The sequence below is a fragment of the Arachis hypogaea genome, chromosome 20, assembly GCF_003086295.3.
Source record: "Arachis hypogaea cultivar Tifrunner chromosome 20, arahy.Tifrunner.gnm2.J5K5, whole genome shotgun sequence".
NCBI lineage: Eukaryota > Viridiplantae > Streptophyta > Magnoliopsida > Fabales > Fabaceae > Arachis > Arachis hypogaea.
The window spans coordinates 143,905,672-143,929,379 of record NC_092055.1 but is presented as its reverse complement, the minus strand read 5'-3'; the positions used below and the strand labels follow the sequence as shown (position 1 = coordinate 143,929,379).

Below are 23,708 nucleotides of genomic sequence, written 5' to 3'. Positions count from 1 at the left end.
AAGCTTTGGCCAGCTTCTTTACTTCACCATCCTTGTTCTCCTTGCTTAGCTTGATCATTCCCATGAGGTGGTGTGGCTGGAAGCTTGAGGAATCACGTGGAGGTGGTGGTGAAGATTGGAAGAACTCTCCTTTTCCTCGGTTCATTCCCACTCTCTAACTCTCGAACTCCTCTCTTTCTCTAACTCCCTTCTCGTTTCTTTTTTTTTTTTTGTTCACACTTAATACTAGAAGACCTTTTATGAAGAATGACTTGATGATAAAGGGTTGGGTGGTTGAATAAAGGTGTGGGTCGGTGATAATAATCAAGGGAAGATACTTGTTTACATGCATATGTTCCTTCATTAATTGTTCACTAATGATTCAGCACCCTTGGCTCATATGTATAGGAGGTTAGCCAGCAAGCAGATAAGAGAGAGAGAGTGGTTAATTGTGATTAAGTGGCTAATCTAGAGAGAGTTGTTTGGTTAAGAAAAAATCGGTTCAGTTTAAATTCGATTAGATTTTAATTAAGCTAAGTGCTTCGATTCTTTATTTTTCCTCTAGATAATCTTCCTAGTGGCTTCATGAATTTAGATTGATGATAGCTTCCTTGAAGCTTTGGCCAAATTGCCAAAGAGAAGGAAAAAATGGTTCAATAACTAAACCATAAGATTACCGTTTTTTAAACTGTATCGGTTTAAACAACTGGCAACTGGGATATTAACCGCAGAGAGTATCTCAACTTTAGGTCAAGCTTAGAATGTTCTACTAAGCTAATTCAATCAAGAAAAGCTAGTAGTAAAGATTCCATAAATGAATTTAACTCAACGGTCAAATTCAACGTTATCGATACGATTTTTTGGCTTAAGACACGCTTTTATCTCTCACGGTATATCTTTTCTTTTCAGTTATCAAGTCTAAATCCGCCTTATTATTTTATAATGAGGTGATTCTCAGATATTTATCGAATTTCTCATCACAGAATTTCTGAGAATAACTCTGTGGAGAATCGAGGTGTTATAATTGCCAATGTGGTAGCCGAGGTGCTCTGGATTCGAAAGCTACTTGGTGAAATTCACATTCTTGTATCTACCCCCAAAGTGTATTGTGACAATGCAGGTGCTGTGTTAATGTCCGCAAATCTTGTGTTCCATTCTCGCTCAAAGCATTTTGAGATTGATCTCCACTTGGTGCGAGACCATGTAGCCAAAGGATGAGTCCAGATTCATCATATCCCTGGAGATGCTCAAATTGCTGATGTCATGACTAAGACAGTAAGCTCTTCACGGTTTGCAACCTTTCGGTCCAAACTTAAGATTGAGCAACCTCAATTGTTGAGTTTGAGGGGGTTGATAGGATAATAGAATAGAATAACAAAAATTTATTAGAGTCACTTAGCAATTAGTTAGTAACTAGTTAGTGATAACATTCAAGTGCAGCAAGTCATGTGTCTCAACATATATATATAAATTTCTATCAGCTATAGCTACTACACAATAATCACATTCTCATTCTCTCGTTCATTCATCTAAGTTTTATTTTTCTCAAACTCTCTCTCTCTCACAATATTCTGAGCTACCAATACCATTTACAATGTCTATTAGTATAATGTGAATCGGACTTATATCTAGTAAAATAGGTATAAACAATATATATATAATTTAATTAAAAAAGTAAAGGAATTCGTTGGGAGAATGAAATAAATAAATTTTATCCTTTTAAATACATTGTATAAAAAAGTTTAAAAAGTTGATATTATATTGTATTTTTATTTGAAAAAACTTTTACTTAAAGTATATTGAATTGGTGTCTTTTATTAGCAAAAATCCTATAAAATTAAGAACATTTGTTAAACTTACTTCAGTTAGAAAATTTAAATTATTTTTATATAATATATAAAGTTGCATTAAGAACCTTAAATATTTAATTTTCCAATATATTAACATCCTTTAGCTATTTCATAAAATAAAAATATGATATACATATTATAATAAATGAGGACTCTAATATCCGAGCAAGCTTTATTGACCTTTCTACGATTCTTTTGACCAATGATATACCACCGCAGTGTAAATTTAGATACTACCCATCACTATCAAAATGGCTGGAGTGCACCACTTTCCACAAACTATTACTTAATAGTAAATTATGAAAAGAAAAAAAAAAAACAAAGATGCAGTATATATAATAAATAAATAAATAAAATGTGTGGCCCCACCACTGAGATGACTTAATTACGACAAAATTATATATCCTCTACAACTAAATGTAATTGTGTATATACTCAACAGACATTGGGTCCGAATCCCACGAAGCCATTAGCTCCATCAAGCGAAATCTGGATGCCTTCTTGCTGAATGTTTCCTATGATGGATAGGCCAGAGGGAGAAGCAGCAAACGCGAAGCAGAAGGTTCCCACATCGTCTGCCGGAATCATAAAGTTCCTGGCTGGAAGAGTCAGAAATGGTCCACCCGAGAAGTAAAACGACACCGTTGGCACCCGAACCATCACGAATCCGTTCAAGTCGTAGCAAGTGTCAAAGATGGATACCGCGGGTGCCCGAGGCAGGTTCGTCGTTTCCGCAACGAAAGCATCACGAAACGCCTCGTAAGCTGAACTCGGCAATCGGGTAACGGCAGTGCCGGTGTCCATAACAACCCCTCCCTCCCCCAAATCGTTTATCTGGAACACCTTTTCGGATATGTTTAGCTTGGAGCCCCCAACCCCGAGACCCGAAAGCCCAATGTAGTAGAAACTGGGGAACAGCGGGTTGTGAATGAGAGGCACCCATGCAGCACCCACGGGCATGGCTTCGCGCCCGAATTCCAGGGAACCGGAAGAGCCGGTACTCCCACGACTGACCAAACAGTACCCGAAGGCACCTCCAGTCTGGCCCCCTAACTGGCCCACGAAGGACATGGGCCCGCCTCCGAGACCCAAAAGCCCAGCGGCCCCAACGAACATGCCCTGGTTCCAGTGGCCGCACCCAATTGCGGTGTTTCGGACAAGGGTTTTGCCGAAGGTGAGGGTCTCGAGGGCGAGGGTGCCCTTGGTGTAGGAGCCATCGCCGTAGGAGACCTCGTAACGGCAGCGGCCCTGGTTGCAGCCGGCGTTCTCGAGGCGGTCGCAGACGGCGGAGGTGCATGCGACGCCGGAGAAGGAGGTGGAGGTGGCGGGGTTGAAGAGGGGGTCGGACTGGTTGTAGCATTGGCTGCAAGGCTGGCATTGTACCCAGACGATGTCGCTGCCGGAGTCCACTACCACGTACTGGTACGTCGGAGGGCTTCCGAGGCCTATACGCACGAAATACTCTCCGCTCCCCTCCTCTGTCCCCGACACCACGTTCGACCCGAAACCGAAAGCATCGTTGTTGTTGTCGTCGTCCTTGTAACTGTTGCTTCTTGTTGCGGTGCGGCGAACGAGGGAGGCCACGCGTTTCGCGTCTCGTCTCATTCTGGAGTTGAAGCGGCTGCGGTGGTCCTGCAAGGTGAAGGTATTATGTAGTGCGCTGATTTTGTCTCTGTGGTGTAGCTTCAGCTTCCAGAGACGGGGAGCCTCCTCCTCTTCGCTCTGTCGGAGAGTGTCGGCTTCTTTGATTGGCTTGAGTTCAGTGGCTGCGATGGTTTCTTCTACGTTGAAGTCCTCGAAATGGAATGCGGTAACGGAAGTGCTTGGAAGGAGAAGAAATAGTAGGAATATGTGTATGCGTATGGCCATGGTGGGTTGGGGCCGGGGATAAAAGGTTGAGGTTGCTGGTGACTGGTGGCCGTTTCCCTTTTGGGGATGGATGCTTCTATAGACTATTAGGTTGGTCGACTCGAGAGTAAGAAGGAGAGGACCGAGTGTGAAATTGAAAATATTATTTATTCATAATAATTGAGGAAGGGCCGAAGGAATGCGTCGCGTACATCTACATGTGTATTTTGTGCTGTGAAAGGGACTTTTACCGCAAATCATGCTGCTGTCCTTTGCTTAGCTTTTGGTTTCTCTACCGTGGACTATGGACCGTTAAGTAGTAAACCGCATCTACTGTGGATAACCAACTTAATTAAGTTCTTTTTAATAAAATAACGTAAACAATAAATAATTCTGTTAAAAGTATTTATTTTATAGAAATGTGATGAAAAATAAAAGTATTATGAGAGAAGTTATTTTTTTTAATTTTTCTATAAACTCTTAAATAGTTTTTTAAAAAATTATAAATTTAATTTTAAAAATTACACCAAACATTAATACTACTATTTTTTATAAGTCAAAAATTAAAAAAAGTTACTTCTAGAATTTCCAAACGGTCCTAATTAGTGGTAATTCTACACATCTTTATTGCTATACTAGTAATTACCAAAGGTATCAGACTATTAGCTGCTTGCTGCTGTTCTTTTCTTTTTTAAGGAAGCTTTGTTTTTTTGTTCTCCAATTGTCACAACTCACAAAGATGGATTGAAATTGTTACATCTATCAGCATGGTCAATCCTTAATATATTACCCCCTCCCGGAAGCAAAGCAATATGTACTCCATGGGATTAACCAAACAGTTAGAACAAAAAATTTGGACTATCGAATTTTTTCTCCTCCTTGTACAGTATTTCTCGCACTCTTTTCAAGGAAAGTGGGAAAAACGAAAGAAAAAGATATAGGGGGGAGGTCAGAGTTGTAAACTCTGGTAACTGAGTTTACATCAAAGATACTCTCATTATTCCCACTAGCGTATAAATGAGCCTTTTAAAACTTCTTGTCCAGTTAATATAATAATAAAAAAGTTAAGAGATTTTAGATTCAAATTTTAGTAACTCTCGATTCTTTAAATTTTCTCACTTACCAAATCTTTAACTTCTATACCTACATTTTTTCCCTTACGATATTTTTAACTGGTATTCTTCATTTTTAATAAATTATTTGTTAAATTAAATTAACCAAAATATATAGATGTCATTGTATAGGATTTAGAAGTTAGAATTTGGGTTTAAAATTTTAACATTTTATATTTTAAGTTTTAGAAGGAAGAATTTTAAAGAAAGGCCAGGAATAAAAAAAACAAACAAATAGATTTAGTTAATTATATAGGTGATTCTCTCAGTAGTGGGTCAAGATATGTAGAGTCTAGTGCGTAGGATATTTTAGAGCGATATGATTAATTCTTCTATGCTTGAAATCTTTATTGTGCTCATTCCTAAAGTTGACTCCATAAGTAAAATAAAGGACTTTCGACCAATCAGTCTCTGCAATGTCATTTACAAGAAAGTAACTAAGGTATTTGTAACCCGTTTGAGATCCTACTTGGCTAATATTATATGTCCAAATCAGGAAGGCTTCATTCCTAGTAGAGGAGTTTCTGACAACATCATAGTAGCGCCAAGAGGTCCTCTATTTCTTGAAGCGAAATCAAGAAAGGGCGCTATCGCTTTTAAGATAGAGCTTGAGAAGGCATATGACCGGGTCGATTGGAAGTTCTTAAACTACACCTTGAGTAGCTTCGGCTTTCCTACCTCTACTAGAAGTCTCATTATGAATTGTATTCAGGCGTCATCTCTTTCAATATCGTGGAATGGGAATAGGTTGGATGGTTTCCAACCCAATAGAGGGTTGCAACAAGGAGATCCCATATCACCGTATTTGTTTGTACTCTGTATGGAGATGCTAGCTTGCTTTATATCTAATCAAGTGGAGTTGGGGACTTGGGACACGGTTGCTGTTTCTTAGGGAGGTCCGCGAATCTCGCATCTCATATTCGCAGATGACCTTCTTCTTTTTTGTAAAGCAAGCAAGACTCAAGTCCACTAGGTCATGCATTCTCTGAACCTATTCTGTAAGGCATCGGGCATAAAGGTGAACATAGATAAATTCAAAGTTGTTTGTTCGAAGAGCGTGTCTAATACTCATAGAAATGTACTGGCTGGTGTGTCTTCTATCAGATTTACTAATGAGTTGGACAAGTACTTGGGGGTTAACATCAACCATCCCCATGCATCTCGAGCGGCTTGTCTGGAGGCAGTGGAAAAAATAAAATGCAAGTTGTCTAGCTGGAAGGGTCGGCTGCTTAATAGGGCCAACAGATTATGTCTTATAAAATTCGTGACAATGTCTCTACCTATATATCAAATGCAGGTCTCTCTCTTCCTTAACAAGGTATGTTCTAAGATTGATTCTGTTATGCATAATTTTTTGTGGAAAGGAAAGACAGATGAGCAGGGCTTAAATTTGTTAAATTGGGGTACTGTGATCATGTCCAAGAGGTATGGGGGCCTTGTGTTTGCGACACTCAATGTGTTAATACTGCCTTTCTTGGTAAACTAGTTTGGCAGCTCTTCCATGGTAGGAACAAATTATGGGTGCGCATTATGCTAGCTAAATATGTTCAAAGAAGCTTGGGGTGGATCTTCATTGTCCTATGCAATCCTTGAGCATATGGCGCAACATCACAAAGACAGCTAGTAGGCTTAAAAATGGCTATGTTTGGTGCATTGGGTCTTTAACTCAATCCTCCTGGTATCATCCTTGGAGACCGTTGGGGCTAGGAGTGGCAAACGGGGCTAAATTCGTTGGGCTGGTCCGCGTAACCCGCCAAAAAAGACGGGTCGGACTGCAAAATTGGGACCGTCAAATAGGAAAAGTCCACTTAACTCGCACCGCTTAAACCGTGGGTTTTGGCGGGATGGGCTTTCCCGCCTCCCGCCGGGCTTAGTGGAAAAGGGGTCTTTTTTAAAATTTTTGGCCAAATCCCAACTTCTCCGAACCCAACATACTAGAGAATAAAGATGAAAATTAAATGTTTTGGATTATGTTTATTTTGCTTTGGAGACAATATTTATAATTATGTTTTGGATGAAAACTTGGTTTATATTATGTTTATTTGATATTTATAATTACAAAGACTTTAATGTTTGTGAATATAAAAATTATAATTTTTTTTGTTTTTAGAAATTATAAATTTATTAAAATAATTGTAAAATTATATATATTATTTAATAGTTAATAGTAAAAAAAAAAAGAGAGGAGATTTGGCGGGTTTAGCCTGCTAGCCCGCCAGCTTGCAGTTAGGCGGGGTGGGATGGGATTTTAGGACCGTCTCACTAGGTGGGGCGGGCTTTTGGCGGGGTGGAGCGGGCTTCCCCTCTTGCAACCCCTAGTCGGGGCCTTTGGCCCCATAGATCCTTTTTATACATATTTCAGACACTTGTCTCTCCTTAGGCGATGTGTGATTTGGTGAAAGTTGGAATTTTGATCAAATTTATACTGTGTTACATGAGACCCTAAAGTTAGATATTACAACTTACAACCCTATAATTCAGGTAGGGTGTGATTTGAACTGGTATTGAGAATGCCTCAAAGGCTTACTCAACAAGGAATGGTTATGAATGACTCCTTAAAAGAAAGGTTGCATGGGATACAAATAAGAATTGGTTGTGGCTCTGGCGTTTGGGAATACCTGAGAAGGTCACGGGGTTGATTTTGCTCATCGTGCATGGGGTCATTTCCACTGCTAACTTCCATTACCGAAGACGCCTAACAGCAACGGATCTTTGCCCCAGATGTAATGAAGCACCATAATCTGTAGAACATTGCCTCAGACTTTGTAATAACGTGAGACCGATTTGGGAGAGTTTGAAGGTGGGAATGCGAACTTTGGATGCCTCCTTGAATTTTTAAAGCTGGCTTTGTCTAAACCTTCGGATCAGTAAAGAGATTTTTGTAGAAGGTCTTTGGTGGATTTGGAAGGACAGGAACAATGATATTTTTAATTAAAATAACATTTGAAGCAAGGTGAAGATTCTCAAGTTTATCAGGCACTCTGCAGCTGAGTATGCTGCTATTAAGCATTCTAATCAAGTGACACATCACCCCTCTTTGTGTGATTCTTGGTACCCTCTCACAATTAATGTTATTAAATTAAATTGTGATGATAGTCTTTTGAAACAAGACCAATTTGCTGGTTTGGGTGTGCTATTTGGGACAGTACAGGTAAATGGTTATTGTGAGCTATTAGCAATTCGGAGGGGCCTTTATTTGGCTTGGATAAGTGGCTACAGGGAGGTGATTTGCGAAACAAATTGTCTAGAGACTTATCTCTTGATTACAAAGGATTCATCCTAGAGAGAATACATAGACAGGTGCTGCAACAAAATTGGGTGGTTTATGTTCAATTGATTTAATGAACAATGAACTTGGTAGCTAACCGTTTAGCTAAGATAGCGACTAGTCATTCTCGTCCTTACACTAAGTTTTTAATTCCTTGTAGTGTTGTTGATCAGATCATTAGGAAGCAGATGATATCTTCATCTTAGTTTTTCTTTGTTCTTTCTTTTATCAGACACTAAAAAATGGGTTTAGTCAATTAATTTTTGTATTGTCCATAGAATTCCAACCTCCAATATTAAACGGACAAGTGAGAGTGAACATTGTCTGATATGATTATCATGAAACTAGACCAGGTTCAAGCCCAGGGCTCATCTCCCGTCACACTAAAATAAGCCAACCAAATGAATCTCTAATTTATGGAATCCCCTTTTTAATTTGTTCATTAGATGGTAGCTTGATCTCTGTTCTGTGTCATTGCAGGTATGACTCAGTATTGCGAGGATCACCTCTCAATTTTGCCTCTGTTGGTTGATAGTACACATATATACCACTCAATACTCATCCTACTCCTTAGTTCTTCTCTTCATCCACATTTGTCCATCACGTAAAGAAACTCATAAACATACTTGCTATTACTTGTAATTCACCAATTTCAGTATTATTATCATCCCTTTGCTGGTTCTATGCAATCTGATATTAAGTAGCAAAACACCGTCACCAAAGCGTATCCTATTTTGTATTCTATTTGTTTAATTTTTTACTTATTTCAAATAGGATTATTTGTTACTTGTGTTACTAAAACGTGTTAGTTATTTGGACGTTTTTTATTCCGAAATATTCAGTATTTGCTGACAAAAATATCAATGGAAGACCAAATTGTTAAATTAATCATAAAAAATCATTTCTGTTTGACAAGAGCGACCATGTGTTAATCTGATCCTATTTTCATTGACACAATTGATATATATATATATATAAAATATTATGTGTATATCAAAATTAACTACTAAAATTAATCATTATTTATTTGTATATAAATATATATTATTTAATTCATTTTCAATATATATTTTGTATTATAATATGTATTTTATATTAATAACTAATTTTGATAATTAATTTTAGTGTACACTAAATATAATTAAATTATAAATTGCCCTTGTTGAAAATCTCATTTCCTAATAAATTAATAATCCCCAAATAAGAAAGGTTTAAATTATGAAATAACCCGTTTACTTCATCTTAATTCCTTTTCCTTCAAAATTTCCAAATTCCCTACCAAGTTATTTGGATCAAATGATACAACTATCAATTTAAACAACTTTACTTTGTATAAATTTTTTATAAGATTGATATTTTACCGAACCCACCATTACATCATAATGAATTAATAATATATACTGAAGATCATCTATAACAATTTTTACTTAAATCGGATATCAATTAGCTTGTTATTAAACATTAACTCACAATAATATGAAATGAAGATAATTTATATCAAATTTTACAACACCAATAAGGTTTAATTAAATAACCCTTTATGTATAGTTCGAAGAAATATACACGTTGATTTTCTAGTTATAAAAAAATGTAAAGTAAACAATTTTGGATTGTCGGAAATTTTTCTAAAGATGATTTACAACATATAAATTTCTAATCCACCGATTTTTTTTTAATTACACAAACAAATTTAACGATATAATAGTTACTTAAATTAATAGCGATATTATTTGATCCTCAATATATATATATATTATATTAATTCTACTTTCTAACGATCAATATATTTCTTTTGCAGCACTGGTGATTGGAGAAGCTCGCTCTACAATATATGTTTATTAACCCACATGCAAGTAACTCTGCAAAATACTTAACTATACCTTTTTCAGATCAATTCTCTCTAGCTAAAGTTGGTAGGTTACTAGGTTGTTTGCTAATACTAAAAGATGCCCTTGTGTGAACATAAAATCGCTGTAGCACAAAATGATTCAAGCAAAGAATTGTAAAGTTGGTGTGACAAAAGTCTCGCACGCGTCCAGTGAGCAAAGGACAGCTACAGACGGCCACTAGTGAAAAGTTTCATATCATGGTTATTTTGAAACATCCAGCACATGCCCATATTTATGTGCAGACAAGATGCAACAGGGAAAGGCAAGAGCGTGCGTTAAAGAATAAGTCCATACATTTTATATTACCACAACATCATCATAAACTCTATATGCAGACATACACATTCTAAGAACACAAATGAGATTCATTAAAAAAAAAAACTTACGTAAGATTCTCTCGGACCTACATTCCAACGAAATCATGGTCATTAAAAGTTGGGCACACAATTCCCACTAAATATTGTCAATACTTTTGCAATCAATCGGAAATAAAATGAATATAGGTTAGTTGTTGCACAACAAAACTTACTCAGACTTTAATGGCATGAATAATATCCCAAATAAGTCACTACAAAATCTAATCAAACACTTTAATCTTCAACAAAGTTTAATACCAAATCAGTCTCCAAATTTTATTTCGTTAGACATTCGACATGAAGATTGATTTACCTAACAAAATAAAGTTAAAAAATAATTTGATGATTAAAATTTGTTAAGAATGAAAATGACTTGCTAAAAATATTTTGGACTGATTTGAGGTATTATATACACTAAACTCAGTTTTGAAACAACTAATCGGGGAACGTCCAAGGAAGCAAAGACAACAATAAATAAATAAATCATGAATTTCACACAATGGCATCTGCCTATTGTCATGAATATAATATTTAAAAAAAAAAAAAAATCCTCTATTAGCTTGTCTAAAAGAATATTTCAAACATATTTCACTATTGTCATGAATTTGAAACGCTAATACCTTACTCAGCTCCTCCTGATACTGAAAAAACACAGAATTAGAACAACTAAAAACAGACGCATCCAATTAAGTTACCCATTCATACACCCTCATGACAGAATTGTCCAGAGACATACGACTGTGTTTTATTTTATCCCATCACAAATCCTTGACATATGCAATTGTATCCACAACAGAAACACAGTGGCTTCTCTATAGTATTCGGTGCAGAGTTAGGTCGTAGTTTTACAACGTGACCAAGCAAACATGCACAATCTTTTTTATCTTCAACCACATTAAATTAAAGTACATCGTTAGCCAGTAGATAAGGCAAAACAGATGAACAACGAAAGACAAAATGCTTACAATTTTAAATGACTTTGAACATAAAAAGACAAGAATGTCTAATTCAATAAAAGAAGCCAACAATAAACAAAGTTTGACAAACAGATTAGAAACATCCGACTCATGTTAAATAGAATCAATTAAAAAGGGCAGCGGGTGCGAAGCATACTGCGTTATGCAAGGTCCGGAAAAAGACCGCACGCAAATGGTGTAATATAGGGAGCCTAACCTGATGCAAACATCAGTGGCTGATTCTATGGCTTGACCCCGTGACCTTGAGATCACACGAAAACAAATCAGCCATTACTCTAAAGCTCCCTTCAAACAGAATCAATTTACAACAAAATTTTGATCAGTCAACTAACAGTATATGTTAAGAGGTTTGTCAGTTTCTCCATTTCTAATCTAGTAACCAGAGATTAGTGAATTGTGCAACTCAGATCTGTTAGAAAAATAAACCAGTAAAATATATATGCATTACTTGGAGGATCGCGTATATGGGATGCAAAAACTACTCATGGTTGTGGAGATCATCTCATTACAGACTCTTTGATGTGTGATCGACCTCCCGAACTGCAATGGCAGGGAATAAAGTCAGAATCAATAACACTCATGGTTAAAATAGAAACGATTGCATAGAATAAATGTCTCACTCACGTATACTCAAGGTGAATATTCATAAAGCGAGCATTCTCTTTGCTTTGTGTCAATGTCACTAGACCTTCAATTACTTGATCTTGTTCCAATTCTATCGGATCATAAAAGTATATCAACGTCTGCGAAATAGATTAATAACTTCATGACATCAAAAGTACTGTCATTATTGAAGATGCAATTTTGTGCACTTCATTCCGGCGGTAAAATAACGAGGATAATATAAAACTAGCATAAATAAATAGAAAGAGGGATCAGGGTCCCTGTCTGTCTTAGTTTCACTCTTCCTCGGTCATATTTTGCCAAAGTTGTTGAACCCAGCTCTCTTGTCTTCAGGTACAATCATTACCCAAAACTAAAAAACCTAAAAATGACACTACTAGTGTAATGCTGTAAACCCAATATTTAGTACACAATTTTCAGAATATCAATTTTGTTTCAGAAAGATTAGTGACATTCAAATGGTACATAGACTGCAAATCAAAAGACTATGCCTACATTATTATTTTTGCCCATTGAATGACACCAATTTGATTCCATTAAACAAGGGGAACTACCAAAATGATACCACAAAGTTTATATCGTTAATAAAAATAACTCTAAAAGATACAAACAAGATTAAAAACGTGACAAACCAGATATTAGATACACTTTCTCAGAAAGGTTTAAAGATATGATTTGATGTAAGCTTTTGCAACCATTTTAGAAAAATGTTACATTTTCATGTTTAAAATTTGGTGATTTTACACCAAGTGATTTTTTTGTGATTTTCTTTTATCCTTTTCTTGTGAATGAGGGAATTTTTTTAAAAAAATGGAAGAAAGAAATCTAGAGATTAAATTCTGCTCTGATTTTTTACATACATCTTCTAAATAGTTATTCAAATCTTCCCACAAAAATTCAGCATGTTTTTAAAATACAAAAGTCATTTGCCACATAAAAAAATACATTTTTTGGTCATTTTACTCACGTTTTTAAATATTTCAGAGGTTTATTTGTCATTCATATCATTCGAGATTAATTGTCAGTGATATGAACTTTCGGTACTGTTTTTGGTAGGTTTACCCATTAAACAACTACCTGACATGGTGGTAAGCATGGACTGAATGTATCAACATCATGGAAACATGGAAACCAAAACCATATATATAGATAGATATATATAATTACTGCACCTGCTGCCAATGTGTTGGAGGGTCCTCAGGTGCAGTGGATAGGACCAATGCTTCATTTGGATTTATCCGCTTTTTCCTCTGACTACCATTCACCAGATGATTATCAGTAAATGAAGTTGATGAAGGATAATTGCTTTGTGGCATTGCAGGCCCATTAAATTCAACATCAAACCAAAATGCAAAACCATGAAGTGGTGCTGTAGAACAAAGGAAAAATAATTCACTAAATGAACAATTTTATAATAAACTAGACGAGCACTGTGAAAAGCAAGCAAGTACAAGAGGTGGGAGGCTCAAATATTCACAGCTGGAAGAAAAAAAATCAGGACTCAACACATCAAAGAAAAGAAACATACAAAAGTTACCTCGCATCATTGAATTGAACTTAAATCTTGTTGTTACAGTTTCTAGCTCACCAATGGTAACAGAATAACAATCAATATATTTCACCTGTAATAGTAATGAGCAATTCCTTCAAAAATGTTACTCAAAATCACAGGAAACCCAAAATGGAGAGACAATATGCAAGCATATATAAAAACACATAGTCACATACATTATTGTATAAAAATATTTACACCCTTTACCTATTCAAACAGGTTATTTGAACAAATATATGCATTTTGTGATTTAGGCATCCTACAATTTATAGAATTGCATAAACCCAGTAATATTACCAAGTTATTGATGATGTTTACTGGTTCAGCTATATCTACCGAGACTTATTGCATACCATAACGTGGGAATGGAGGAGTCCCCCAAAATCCCCCCCAAAACAAACAAAAAATCTTGCTCTTCTACTCCTCCGACACACACAGACACAACAAAACAACATGCTAGGACCAATGCTCACCACCTCAGTGTATCTGACCATAAAAACTTGTATAAAGATGGAAAAACACCTTTCCAATAAGAAAGACAGCAATATGATTTATCCATGGATATTATGGAATTTCTCTTCGCTCATAAACACAAAATTGCTACAATCTGACGAAGGCGACAAATGTCAACCCAATCACAAACCTTATCCATGTTCCTCTTCTTCTCCTTAATCACATATTCATACCCGGTATTACTAACAAGCAAATATTGGTGTAGGGCTTCCTACATTTTCTTTTTTTTTATTAAAGAAACTACATTAGGTAAAATTGCTCTTAGCTAAACCGAAAGGCAGAATATAATGATCCAAAAACCAGCAGATCTTTGAGGGTCTGCCAACCACCCTTCCAAAATGGCTCCAAATCCTCCACTTACTCTTCACCAATCACTTCATTCCATTTAGACTTGCATTCAAACTTCAGTCTTTGCTTCCAGCATTAATGGCCACAGTAGTTCTAAGAGACCAAACACTGTTTTCTAGAATGATATGCTTGATCATTTTAGTAAACATGTGTAACTGGCAAATGACATCAATAGGTCCTAGAATCATAATGTGACATCACTTTGATTTGTTCTAAAGACATCTTTAGTGATCTACTGATGTCACATGCATGATTTAGAAACTAATGTTACATGTTAAGAACTCATTGCATATAATGTCAAACAACTTTGAAGAACTAATTCCTTCCCACATTAACTTTCAGGAACCTATTTGATGTCAAAAACCTTTCCGTCAAAAATTTCAAACTTTTTCTAGTTAATTATACTTCTGTTTTATCCCCTCAAAAAAAAAGAGCCTACCTCTCATTGATCTTAGCCCTTTTCCCTTTTCTACGACTTTGTTTTGTCTTTCCTTCTTCCACCTCTACTTCTTCCTTTATACCCTTTCTCCCACCAGTTCCACATCAAGGTCCTAGTCAACTAGCGTTCCAAAAAAAAAACTAATACTACAAATTTCAAAGGTTTCTTATTTCAAGGTCCGTTTTGAGAAGCTACTGCTTGTTTGGTATAATTATTTGGAAAAATAGCATAATAAGCTAAACCATAAAAAGCACTGACAAATGAAGATCCTGGCTCTACCTACATAATACAGTAACTGTTCCACTACACAACTTATCTCTACCTAACAATCTCCGGAGTGGAAAAAATCCCCCCTAGATGATATATAACTACCAAGCTTCCCACCTAATCTTGAAATATAAAAAGAGCTGTAATTCAATATATAGCCATACTCGACACAGTACATCATGGAAAGCCATGAATAAACATGTTACGAAGTGAACCGATCTTTTATTCAGATGGTATTTCAGAAGCAAATTTCAAACTCAACCAATACAAGTAATTAAATGAATAACCTAGAAGAGCATGTACTTTATACTTCAGCATCTGATAGATGCAAATTCCAAAAAAATTAACAGCCACAACACTTCCAGACTCACCACATGTGGCCATGTCAAAATATTTTCACCGGTAATTGTCTCCACAGAAGGTTCTTCAAATGCACACTGTTTTGCTAATGATAACATGGCAGACACTGAAACCAAAAGCAGCATTAAAAAAGCGAGGAGGAAAACAGTAGATAAAAGTACAAAACAAATTTACACATAAAATCTTATCCACAAACTTCTATCCATCCCGTCAATTTCTGTTATAGACAAGGCAATGTGGCAGAAAAGTTATTTCGATTGTATGATCCTTGAAGGATGAAAAATACAACATGAAGAGCAAAAGTTTTATTTAAGAGGTGATATCCAAATCACCTCTACCATATCTAGCATCATAATATATAATAACATAATATATAGTATCAACAGGGTCAGACACGACTTTAGTAAAGGAATATTTTACAAATACAACAAAAATAAAAAATGTCCTTGAGAAAATGTTAATACAGTAAATGAAGTATTGCAAGCCCAACAAAACAAAGTGGTAATAAATCAGTAAATAAGCAAATCCAGATTTAGCATGTAGCCATGTACTTGAAGTCAGTAAGAAGTTCAATAAAACAAAGATCTTGAGTGTCATCTAAGTTCCAGAGTGGTGCACTCACTATCAATTCCATAAACATTGCGCCAGAAATCAATGCTTCCACTGTATCTGTCACAATGTGTGACAGGAGCCATGTACAACTAGAGAAAAGTACACCAAAAGGTCAGCATTTTTATAGTTGACAAGACAAAAACATCATATTATTATCAAGTACAGGATAAACCAAATCCAGTAATTAGTGACTGTCAACCAAATTTTAGCAATTCTAGGTTTCATGGAAAATAAATCTCGACTAGATTGATCAAACTTTAGGGGGAAACACTTTTAACTAGTAGTACTGAACTTCTTGATCAACATTTGTAATATCGATAGGTATACTTTTTTGGTCAGGTATCAGTCAGACACGAACTTTCTAGAAGAGACCTTCACAACAACATATCTGTCAATAATTTAGAAACAAAATAAAGATACCGTTGCATTTGAAGGAAGGATAAGACCCCCAGGTTTGAGCCAGCGATCTCTAGCAGTAATGACACTTCCAAGCATGCTCTACAACAAAAGCAAAATCTTCAAACCCATATAAATTATAAAAGTTGCTGCAAGAAAAGGGAAAATAAAGGTTCTGCTGATGTAATGATGCCAAAGTATCATTTCAGACAAAAGACTAATGTTTGAACTGAAGCCAAACCCAACCTAAGTTGGAAAAGGAAAACAAGGATCTCATCGAAATATCATTTTGGTTCCTCCATTCATAAAAAACATAGCATATCAACACTCATAAATATCTTTTTCACATCTCTCTTGATGGAAATGATTGAATTGAGATCCGTGGGATTTTTGGGTGTTCCATTTTGTCCTAATTAATCCTGCCTTACTGTTCCTTTCACAAATTATTATTAATCCGAAATTTGATACTTACTGAAAATTGTGTTTAAGGAAAAAAAATAAGTGGTATACATCATTAGTATATTGAAATTAAATGACATCAGGTTTGAAACTACTGAAAAACTCATTATCAATATTATATTATATGCCGTCACAAAACCAGGTGTACCTCAGTAGTAAATCAATAACCATGTCAATGATCACACTCAAATTAAAACATGAACATAGTATTATTTGCTCTTTTCGAGACAAAGAAAGGAATGCAGATTCGAACAATGAGTTGCTGCCTGTTTGGCAGTGTTGTGCGGATAAATGTTAAATTAAAAAAAGAAAGAAACAGAACAATTTTAAGGTATTTTTAAATCTACTTTGCCAATCATCTTCACAAGGATGATTATTCGAAAGCATTATGAATAGCTAAGATTCCACAGCATACTGAATAAGTACCAAGAACTGCGACCATTAGATAACAAATTCTCTTTTACTTTGCTGTGTCAATGTCTCTCAGCGAAAGATAATTGACCAATTTCCTTAACTGCTTTCATGATAATTTGTTAAAATATTTTTAACTGCGAAAAATGCATATGAACTCAAACAACCATAAGAATCATAATAAACACCTCATATAGAAGCATATAACCCATCCATTCTGAAATAATAACATCCACCTGTTCATTGATTTCAACATCCTGCAAAAACCATAATCCTGAGGTAAATAGTGACTCGGCTGGGTAATCTATCAAATATAAAGTTAACATAGAAAGATTTTATACTCGTTTCAGAGTAAAGTAGAATATGCAGTAAACATTAACTAAAACTATCATAGATTTTATGGACCAGTTTTGTTAAAGAGGAAATATGTGAAATAAGAGTGGCAAGTGGATGCCTCAGATACAAAACTTGGGAAAACTACATCCAAGAGAAATTTCTCCAACATATCCAGCTGCTTACCCTAAATGCATGCACAACAACATTATCACAGCACTCAAAAGTTCACTATACCTGTACTCGTTAACATTCGGCTTATAGTCAATAAATTTATTGTTTATCAAGTCAGTTAGTTAGTTGTCTATTAAATTTACGGGTTTTGCTGACATATCCAAAGTGGAAGTTTAGTATTGAACATGTGAAAAAATTGAAGATTCCTTACAATTTTTTGACATAAACATTCCAATAACATCAAATGCATGAAAAACTTAAAAAACTTCCACTTGTTAGCAAAGTCCTCAGTATACTGCATTTTTATTTTATTTCATTATATGTTCCATTTTTTGCCAAAATTACTCATTAGTCCAATAAATATTTAGGATTTAGTCAAAATCAATAATTCATTCCAAATCAAATGTTATGGGATTAGAGACACTACTATCAACTATATTGCTTGTTTGACTAGTATACTTGTTGATTGCAACAATTAAATTGTCATTTCAAATTAGAATTTTAAGATCATTGTCTCTCTTTTGAATTTATTTTTTCACAGATTCAAACATTGTCAATATTTAGATTACTATACTTTAAGTATAAATCAAAGCATGCTAGGTACCCAGCCAAATAGAAATTAGGGACTCAATTGTAATTGAATTTGAATGAACTATTGCCTAGAGTGGGTTTTGTAATCTATTTGACTAGCTGGCAAGTGAGTGAGAGTGAGGATCCTGTTATGAGGGGTAGGTGAGAACAATTAAGGGTTGTGAGGAAGTAGTGAGACGGCATTCAAACCATGACTACGGGAGAATCAGGTTTCTCGAATACCTGATACCTTAGTTACACTTTTTCCCTTCATTTTCGGGGAATAACACAAAAGGGAGGAGGGGAATACCATATTGGTATTGCCTAAGAGCTCTTCCCTGCTATATTGCTACTTGATACCTGTTGTTACATAGCACCTTTCAAGAATTATGAAATATTTATCATTCAAAGCAACATACCTCAACCCTTCCATGCAATACAACAATAACATCAGACAGATTATTTGCTTTCACAACTTCATTTGCCTGCTTGCAAAAGAAAATAACTAATTGAAACCAAAGAAAATCAACCTAAAAAGTGCTATTAAACATCATAGACTTATGTGAAATTGACAAGTGGTAATTGTCAAAGTAAACAATCAATTTTAAAGGAGAGAAGAAAAAGAAAAACACAAAGGGGAAAGAAATACATAACAAAACAGAAGCAACCACAAAATCATAAGAGGGGGAAAAACAAAAGAAAAAAGATGCGACCAGACACTGAGAATTAGCTTACAACCAATATTAAAAGTTGCCAGATGTTACGAGAACAACAACGGAACTGTAAATACAAAAAGAATGAATAATACAAATATAATCAATAATTATATTTCCAGTATATAACACAATTAGATACCAAGCAAATACTGGGAGAATGGGGAGGATTGAGAAATAGGCTGCCAAGAACACAATTCTTTTTTTAATTTACTTTATGATAAAAGTAGAATTTCATAAACTCATACTAATGAAAATATATTTCTGCCGCCGAGGACATTGGCGAAGCATGCAATGAAATAATTGACAATAGTCAAAATACGATACAGCATTCCTAAAACAACTAAGCAAAAGTTCATTGTACCATACCCTCACAGATCTAGGAATATTGTTACTTAGTAATGCGAATGTCAGACAAATATATGTAATGAGATTTTGATCTTAAATTTTTAAAAGTTAATACAATTTACAAGATATAACTGTGTCACTTGATCAATTGCCAAACCCAACTAGTTGACTCCAAATGGACATAGTTGTCTAATGACAAAGGCCAACCATGGAACCTCAGGGTGGAGCCATATGATGCAATACCTTACATACGTTCCCTAAGAAAAGGGTCGCTACCTAATGGTTCTTCGACCAAGCCCCACCACTAAGTTCTAGTAGGGGGCCCAAGGCTTATATGTCATGTAATATAATCAATATACTTGTACATTTTGGGGGTTTAAACTCAACCAACTATCAAAGTGAACTTCTAGGCAGTTCTATTTTCATTTCTTCCTTTAATGTTATAGCATCTCAAATGGTTAAAAACACAATCTAGTATGGAAACACAAAATAGATAACTCATCATATCCTCTCCAGTATCCTTTCTCCTCTCCAATCTTATTCTACATGGTGCACTAAACAGTGCCATAGGTTAAGTGCTTTATTGAAGAAAGGAAGGAAAGCTATGCTTTATATATAGCTCTTATTTTCATTGTCTTTTGCTTTTGTATCCTCCATATCCATGTATCATTGCTTTCTTTGTCATAATGATATTCTCTTTTATCCCACAAAGAGAGAACATTTTAGCTAGCGATGCCACAGACGTACATATGAATCCCAAACAAGAGAGGAACATATTAGCAAAATAGAAACATGATCATCTTCATTTGCACCAGAACAAAAAAAATTTACAACAATGAAAAAATCTTTTGAGAATTACCTGCAGGGCAATGTCACTGGCATCAACTGCATATACCTGAAAATACGACATTCCAGAGTGTCATTCATGTCAAACACTTCTCTAATGGTATAGTATAAGCCCTATTTGACACAACTAGGTGAAACTATTGGGGCAATAAAATTGATCAAATAAAAACCTAAAATTTGGGTTGGGAGTTTTTTTTTTTTTGGGAGAAGGGGGGGAAGGCGTGGCTAAAGAGTTATAGTAACAGTAAGTCTTTTATCACAAGGAGTATGGGTCAGCAGACACAATTTTAATTAAAAATAACCAGATCTTTCACAATTTAAAAATATCACATAAGGAGTTGAGAAAATAGAAATGAAAAGAAATACAGCGCAAAAAATGAAAAATATTCCTTAAAAATGCACAACAGATTTAAACAATCAATAAAAGGGATGCAAAAACTATTAAAAAAAATAAGGTTGTTAAATGAAGAAGAAAAAAAAAATCCTTCACAAATTTTGACTTCAGTAACTTCAAATTTAATCAATCAGTGATAGAAAATGACAAATCTAATCTAACCAAGATCAAGCATCTACTATCACTTATTGCACTTTTATTTAAAGCCATCTATGAAGGTGGACTGGGAAAATAGCATCTATAGAAAAACATATAATTGTCTGTGAGTATGTAAATAAGGGGAGCCTTAGAACAAACGTTGAATTGTCTCGTGTGACTTTAAGATCATAGATTCAAGTCTCGCATCAAGTTAAACCTCCTACATTACACCCTTTGAGTGTGGCCTTTCCCCAGACCCTGTGTAATGCAAGATGCTTTGCACCAAGCTGCCCGTTTGTAAGCGAGTATGTAAAAAGGATTGGCAAGAAATAATAAAGCATCGGCGAAATTTTTATACAAATATATTTTATCATATTAAAACTAAAGCTATCATGTATCTAAACTTGAAAAAGTATACCATTTCAATTTGAAAGAGCTTACCCGCTTTGCACCAGCCTGAGCACAAAATATTGCAAGGATTCCTGTACCACATCCCACGTCAACTACAACCTGAAGGAAGATAGCACATTAGTGGGAAAAGCAGGATTTAAGAAGACCAAAACAAAAACAAAACAAAAAGGAAAAAAAAGAATCTTGCATAAGATGCAGCCACCAATGGTTGGTTCTGGTTCCAAGATTCATATGGCATACCATCTCTCATTCATTGATTTTACAATTAGTAACACAACCCAACAAGAGGTCCTTCACGTATTGAACCGAAATCCTCTATTATGGCCAAAGATTTTAAATTAAATCAAGTTATTCATATTTTCAAACACAAGGTAAGAAGAATTAAAATTGAAACAGGAATCATATTTGTAATTAAAAAGTTTTTTTTTTGGTCTTTCTGAAAGACTTCTAATTTACAAATTAGCACCCTACCTAGACTTTAGGCCAGGCAGCAGCATGTTTAAACCACGTGATGCAATGAGAGAAATATGGATGGAAAAATGTTTTGAAGATTGTACATGTGACCTAGTTAGGGAAATGGAATAAAAGGGGGAGCTATCTCAGACTTAGGAAGTGAAGGACAAGGTGAGAAGTGTGGGAAAGTTCAAAGAGAATCTGAATCTGAGAGAGGTCAAATGTGAGACAGAAGGTATACTCTTTGTTGACTCTAAAGCTCTGAACAGAATTTTCACATGTGCAATAAATCACAGTTTTGTGTAATTGCCCCCAAAAGATTCTAACAAAAATAAAGTAGAGAATAAAAGAGCAATTAACTCTGTAAGTGAATTGCGGACAGTGAATTGTTACTTAGCTCACTTCAATGGAGAGACAGGGGCTAAACAAGGTTTGAGTTATGATTGGGAAGGGAAGACACGTACATATACCCTTCTGAAGTGTTAATGGTGTTTTTAGTATTCTGTTTCTTGTCATAGCATTGAAAATATTAACCAAAACTTCTAGTCTGATTTCAATTCCTTATCAGTATGGTTTCTGCCTACTGAAATCAGGATTACCAAGTTACCCACAGAAAATCTAGTAGTAATAACCCAACTTACAGTCATATTTTTGTTGAAACAGAAATTCTCTCCCCAATTTTTCTGAAATCAATTATGTCAGAGGCTGAGGTTTAATTTTGATCAAGATTAATGTTTCAGGCAAATATCATATAAATACTAGGGCTCTATGGCTTCCATCTGGAATTTAATTGTGCAAATATTTTTTCCCTAGAATAACAAAATACTTAAATAGAACCAAATACTATATATATATATATACTCAATAACTTGTGATCGCTAAATTACTTTGCCTGCAATAAAACTCTGATGCCGCATGATTGCTTCTCTATAAGTTTCAGTCCTCACGCGATCCTATGATAAGAAAGGAAAAGAAAAGTTAGTTTCTACTAAGACATTGCTTTAAGAAGAAAAAGAATAAACCATAGAGAAATTGGAGGATACAAAATCAATTGAGCATTGCATCCCAATAAATCGCAGTCAAACTGTTATAGAAACCCCATTCAAAAAACCAAGTGCTTTACACCAAATACGTTCAACCAAAACCATGAAAAGCTAATGATATTTAAACCAAAATTTAAAAAAAAAAATCAAAATCAAAATGCTCTAATGAATATTCGCTAAAAATGCAAAATATATCTTTGCTATTCCAGTGAACAACGACATTCTTGTGGTTTTAGAAACAGCAACAATCTTATATAGGCTATATACAAATAATGAAGTAAAATACGACAGAAATAAAAGAGGAAGAAAAGGATATAGTATATGCTACAGAACCTTTATCATCTCTTCGTGAATACCGAGGTGAGCGTAAGAATGGAAATAGGCCATGTCGAAGTCCGTGCAAGGAGCTCGCTGCTGCTGCTGCTGCTGCTGGTCATAAACCCTAAGGCTGATACTGTCTCGGGAAGCACGTGACCTGCGCGTGCCTCGACGGGCTCGCTCTCTGTGGCTGTTAATGTTACCCACTCCCGGCGGCGGCGGCGGCGGCGGCGGGTTATGGTAGCCGTTACTACTATTCTCCTTCGGAAACATCTATTCTATCGTTCTTTCTCTGTGCCTTCGGCCCAAGCTAAGCTAGTGACCGCAGCGGTTAAGTACCTCGTCTTGTAAACTTCGTGTTTACCCAGGGTCATAAATAATTAACAAAAGGATCATAAGTTTTAGAATAAATTATTTCAAAAAAAAAAAAACAAATTAGTTTCTAATATCAAAATTAGAAAAAGAAAAATTTATTTTTAAAAATAAATAGATAAATGAAATTTTTATCTCTTAAAATATTAGACACTTTAATCATCGACCATATTGGATTTTTAGAAAAATTAAAAACTAGCTCTTTGTCACTTAAAAAATATATATTAAAATTAATTTATACTTTTAAATTAATAAGAACTAATCAATCTAATATTCTATAAAAACAAATATCAATTAATAATTTTTAATTAGAGACTAATTTATACAATATAAGA

The 23,708-nt window shown here is 35.1% G+C and overlaps 2 protein-coding genes across 5 annotated transcripts; both read right to left on the bottom strand.

The window, feature by feature from the left end:
* Positions 1-1,965: 1,965 nt before the first annotated feature.
* LOC112784024 (protein ASPARTIC PROTEASE IN GUARD CELL 2-like) lies at positions 1,966-4,620 on the bottom strand. The gene is made up of 2 exons (XM_025827103.3): positions 4,272-4,620; positions 1,966-4,010 (listed from the first exon to the last, which is right to left on the bottom strand). The coding sequence occupies exon 2, from the start codon at positions 3,696-3,698 to the stop codon at positions 2,265-2,267; it is 1,434 nt and encodes a 477-aa protein (XP_025682888.1). The 5' UTR covers positions 3,699-4,010; positions 4,272-4,620; the 3' UTR covers positions 1,966-2,264.
* A 6,732-nt stretch (positions 4,621-11,352) lies between these two features.
* Positions 11,353-23,370, bottom strand: LOC112782481 (probable protein arginine N-methyltransferase 6). Of its 4 annotated transcripts, none has more exons than XR_011879330.1 (14): positions 23,017-23,370; positions 22,528-22,593; positions 21,218-21,286; positions 20,258-20,293; positions 18,757-18,822; positions 17,449-17,517; positions 16,415-16,492; positions 16,005-16,083; positions 15,394-15,488; positions 13,441-13,525; positions 13,076-13,272; positions 11,904-11,994; positions 11,728-11,819; positions 11,353-11,564 (listed from the first exon to the last, which is right to left on the bottom strand). XR_011879330.1 is itself a non-coding variant. In XM_025824875.3 (14 exons), exons 1-13 carry the CDS (start codon positions 23,272-23,274, stop codon positions 11,777-11,779), a joined length of 1,260 nt encoding a protein of 419 aa, XP_025680660.1. In that variant the 5' UTR covers positions 23,275-23,370; the 3' UTR covers positions 11,353-11,564; positions 11,728-11,776. The 4 variants fall into 4 exon arrangements, 2 of the variants coding, with proteins under 2 accessions (XP_025680660.1, XP_025680659.1); XM_025824875.3 differs by having other exon boundaries at positions 11,904-12,022; XR_011879329.1 differs by having other exon boundaries at positions 11,353-11,819.
* Between the last annotated feature and the right edge of the window lie 338 nt (positions 23,371-23,708).

Bases quoted from the DNA above. Each gene is read 5' to 3' on its own strand.
- LOC112784024 (XM_025827103.3), bottom strand. From the start codon at position 3,698: ATGGCCATACGCATACACATATTCCTACTATTTCTTCTCCTTCCAAGC.
- LOC112782481 (XM_025824874.3), bottom strand. From the start codon at position 23,274: ATGTTTCCGAAGGAGAATAGTAGTAACGGCTACCATAACCCGCCGCCG. The intron at 21,287-22,527 runs GTAATTTAGCGA...ATCTTCCTTCAG, and splicing joins AGAGTTTTATTGCAGGCAAA to GTTGTAGTTGACGTGGGATG. The intron at 13,273-13,440 runs GTAACTTTTGTA...TTTGTTCTACAG, and splicing joins GTTCAATTCAATGATGCGAG to CACCACTTCATGGTTTTGCA.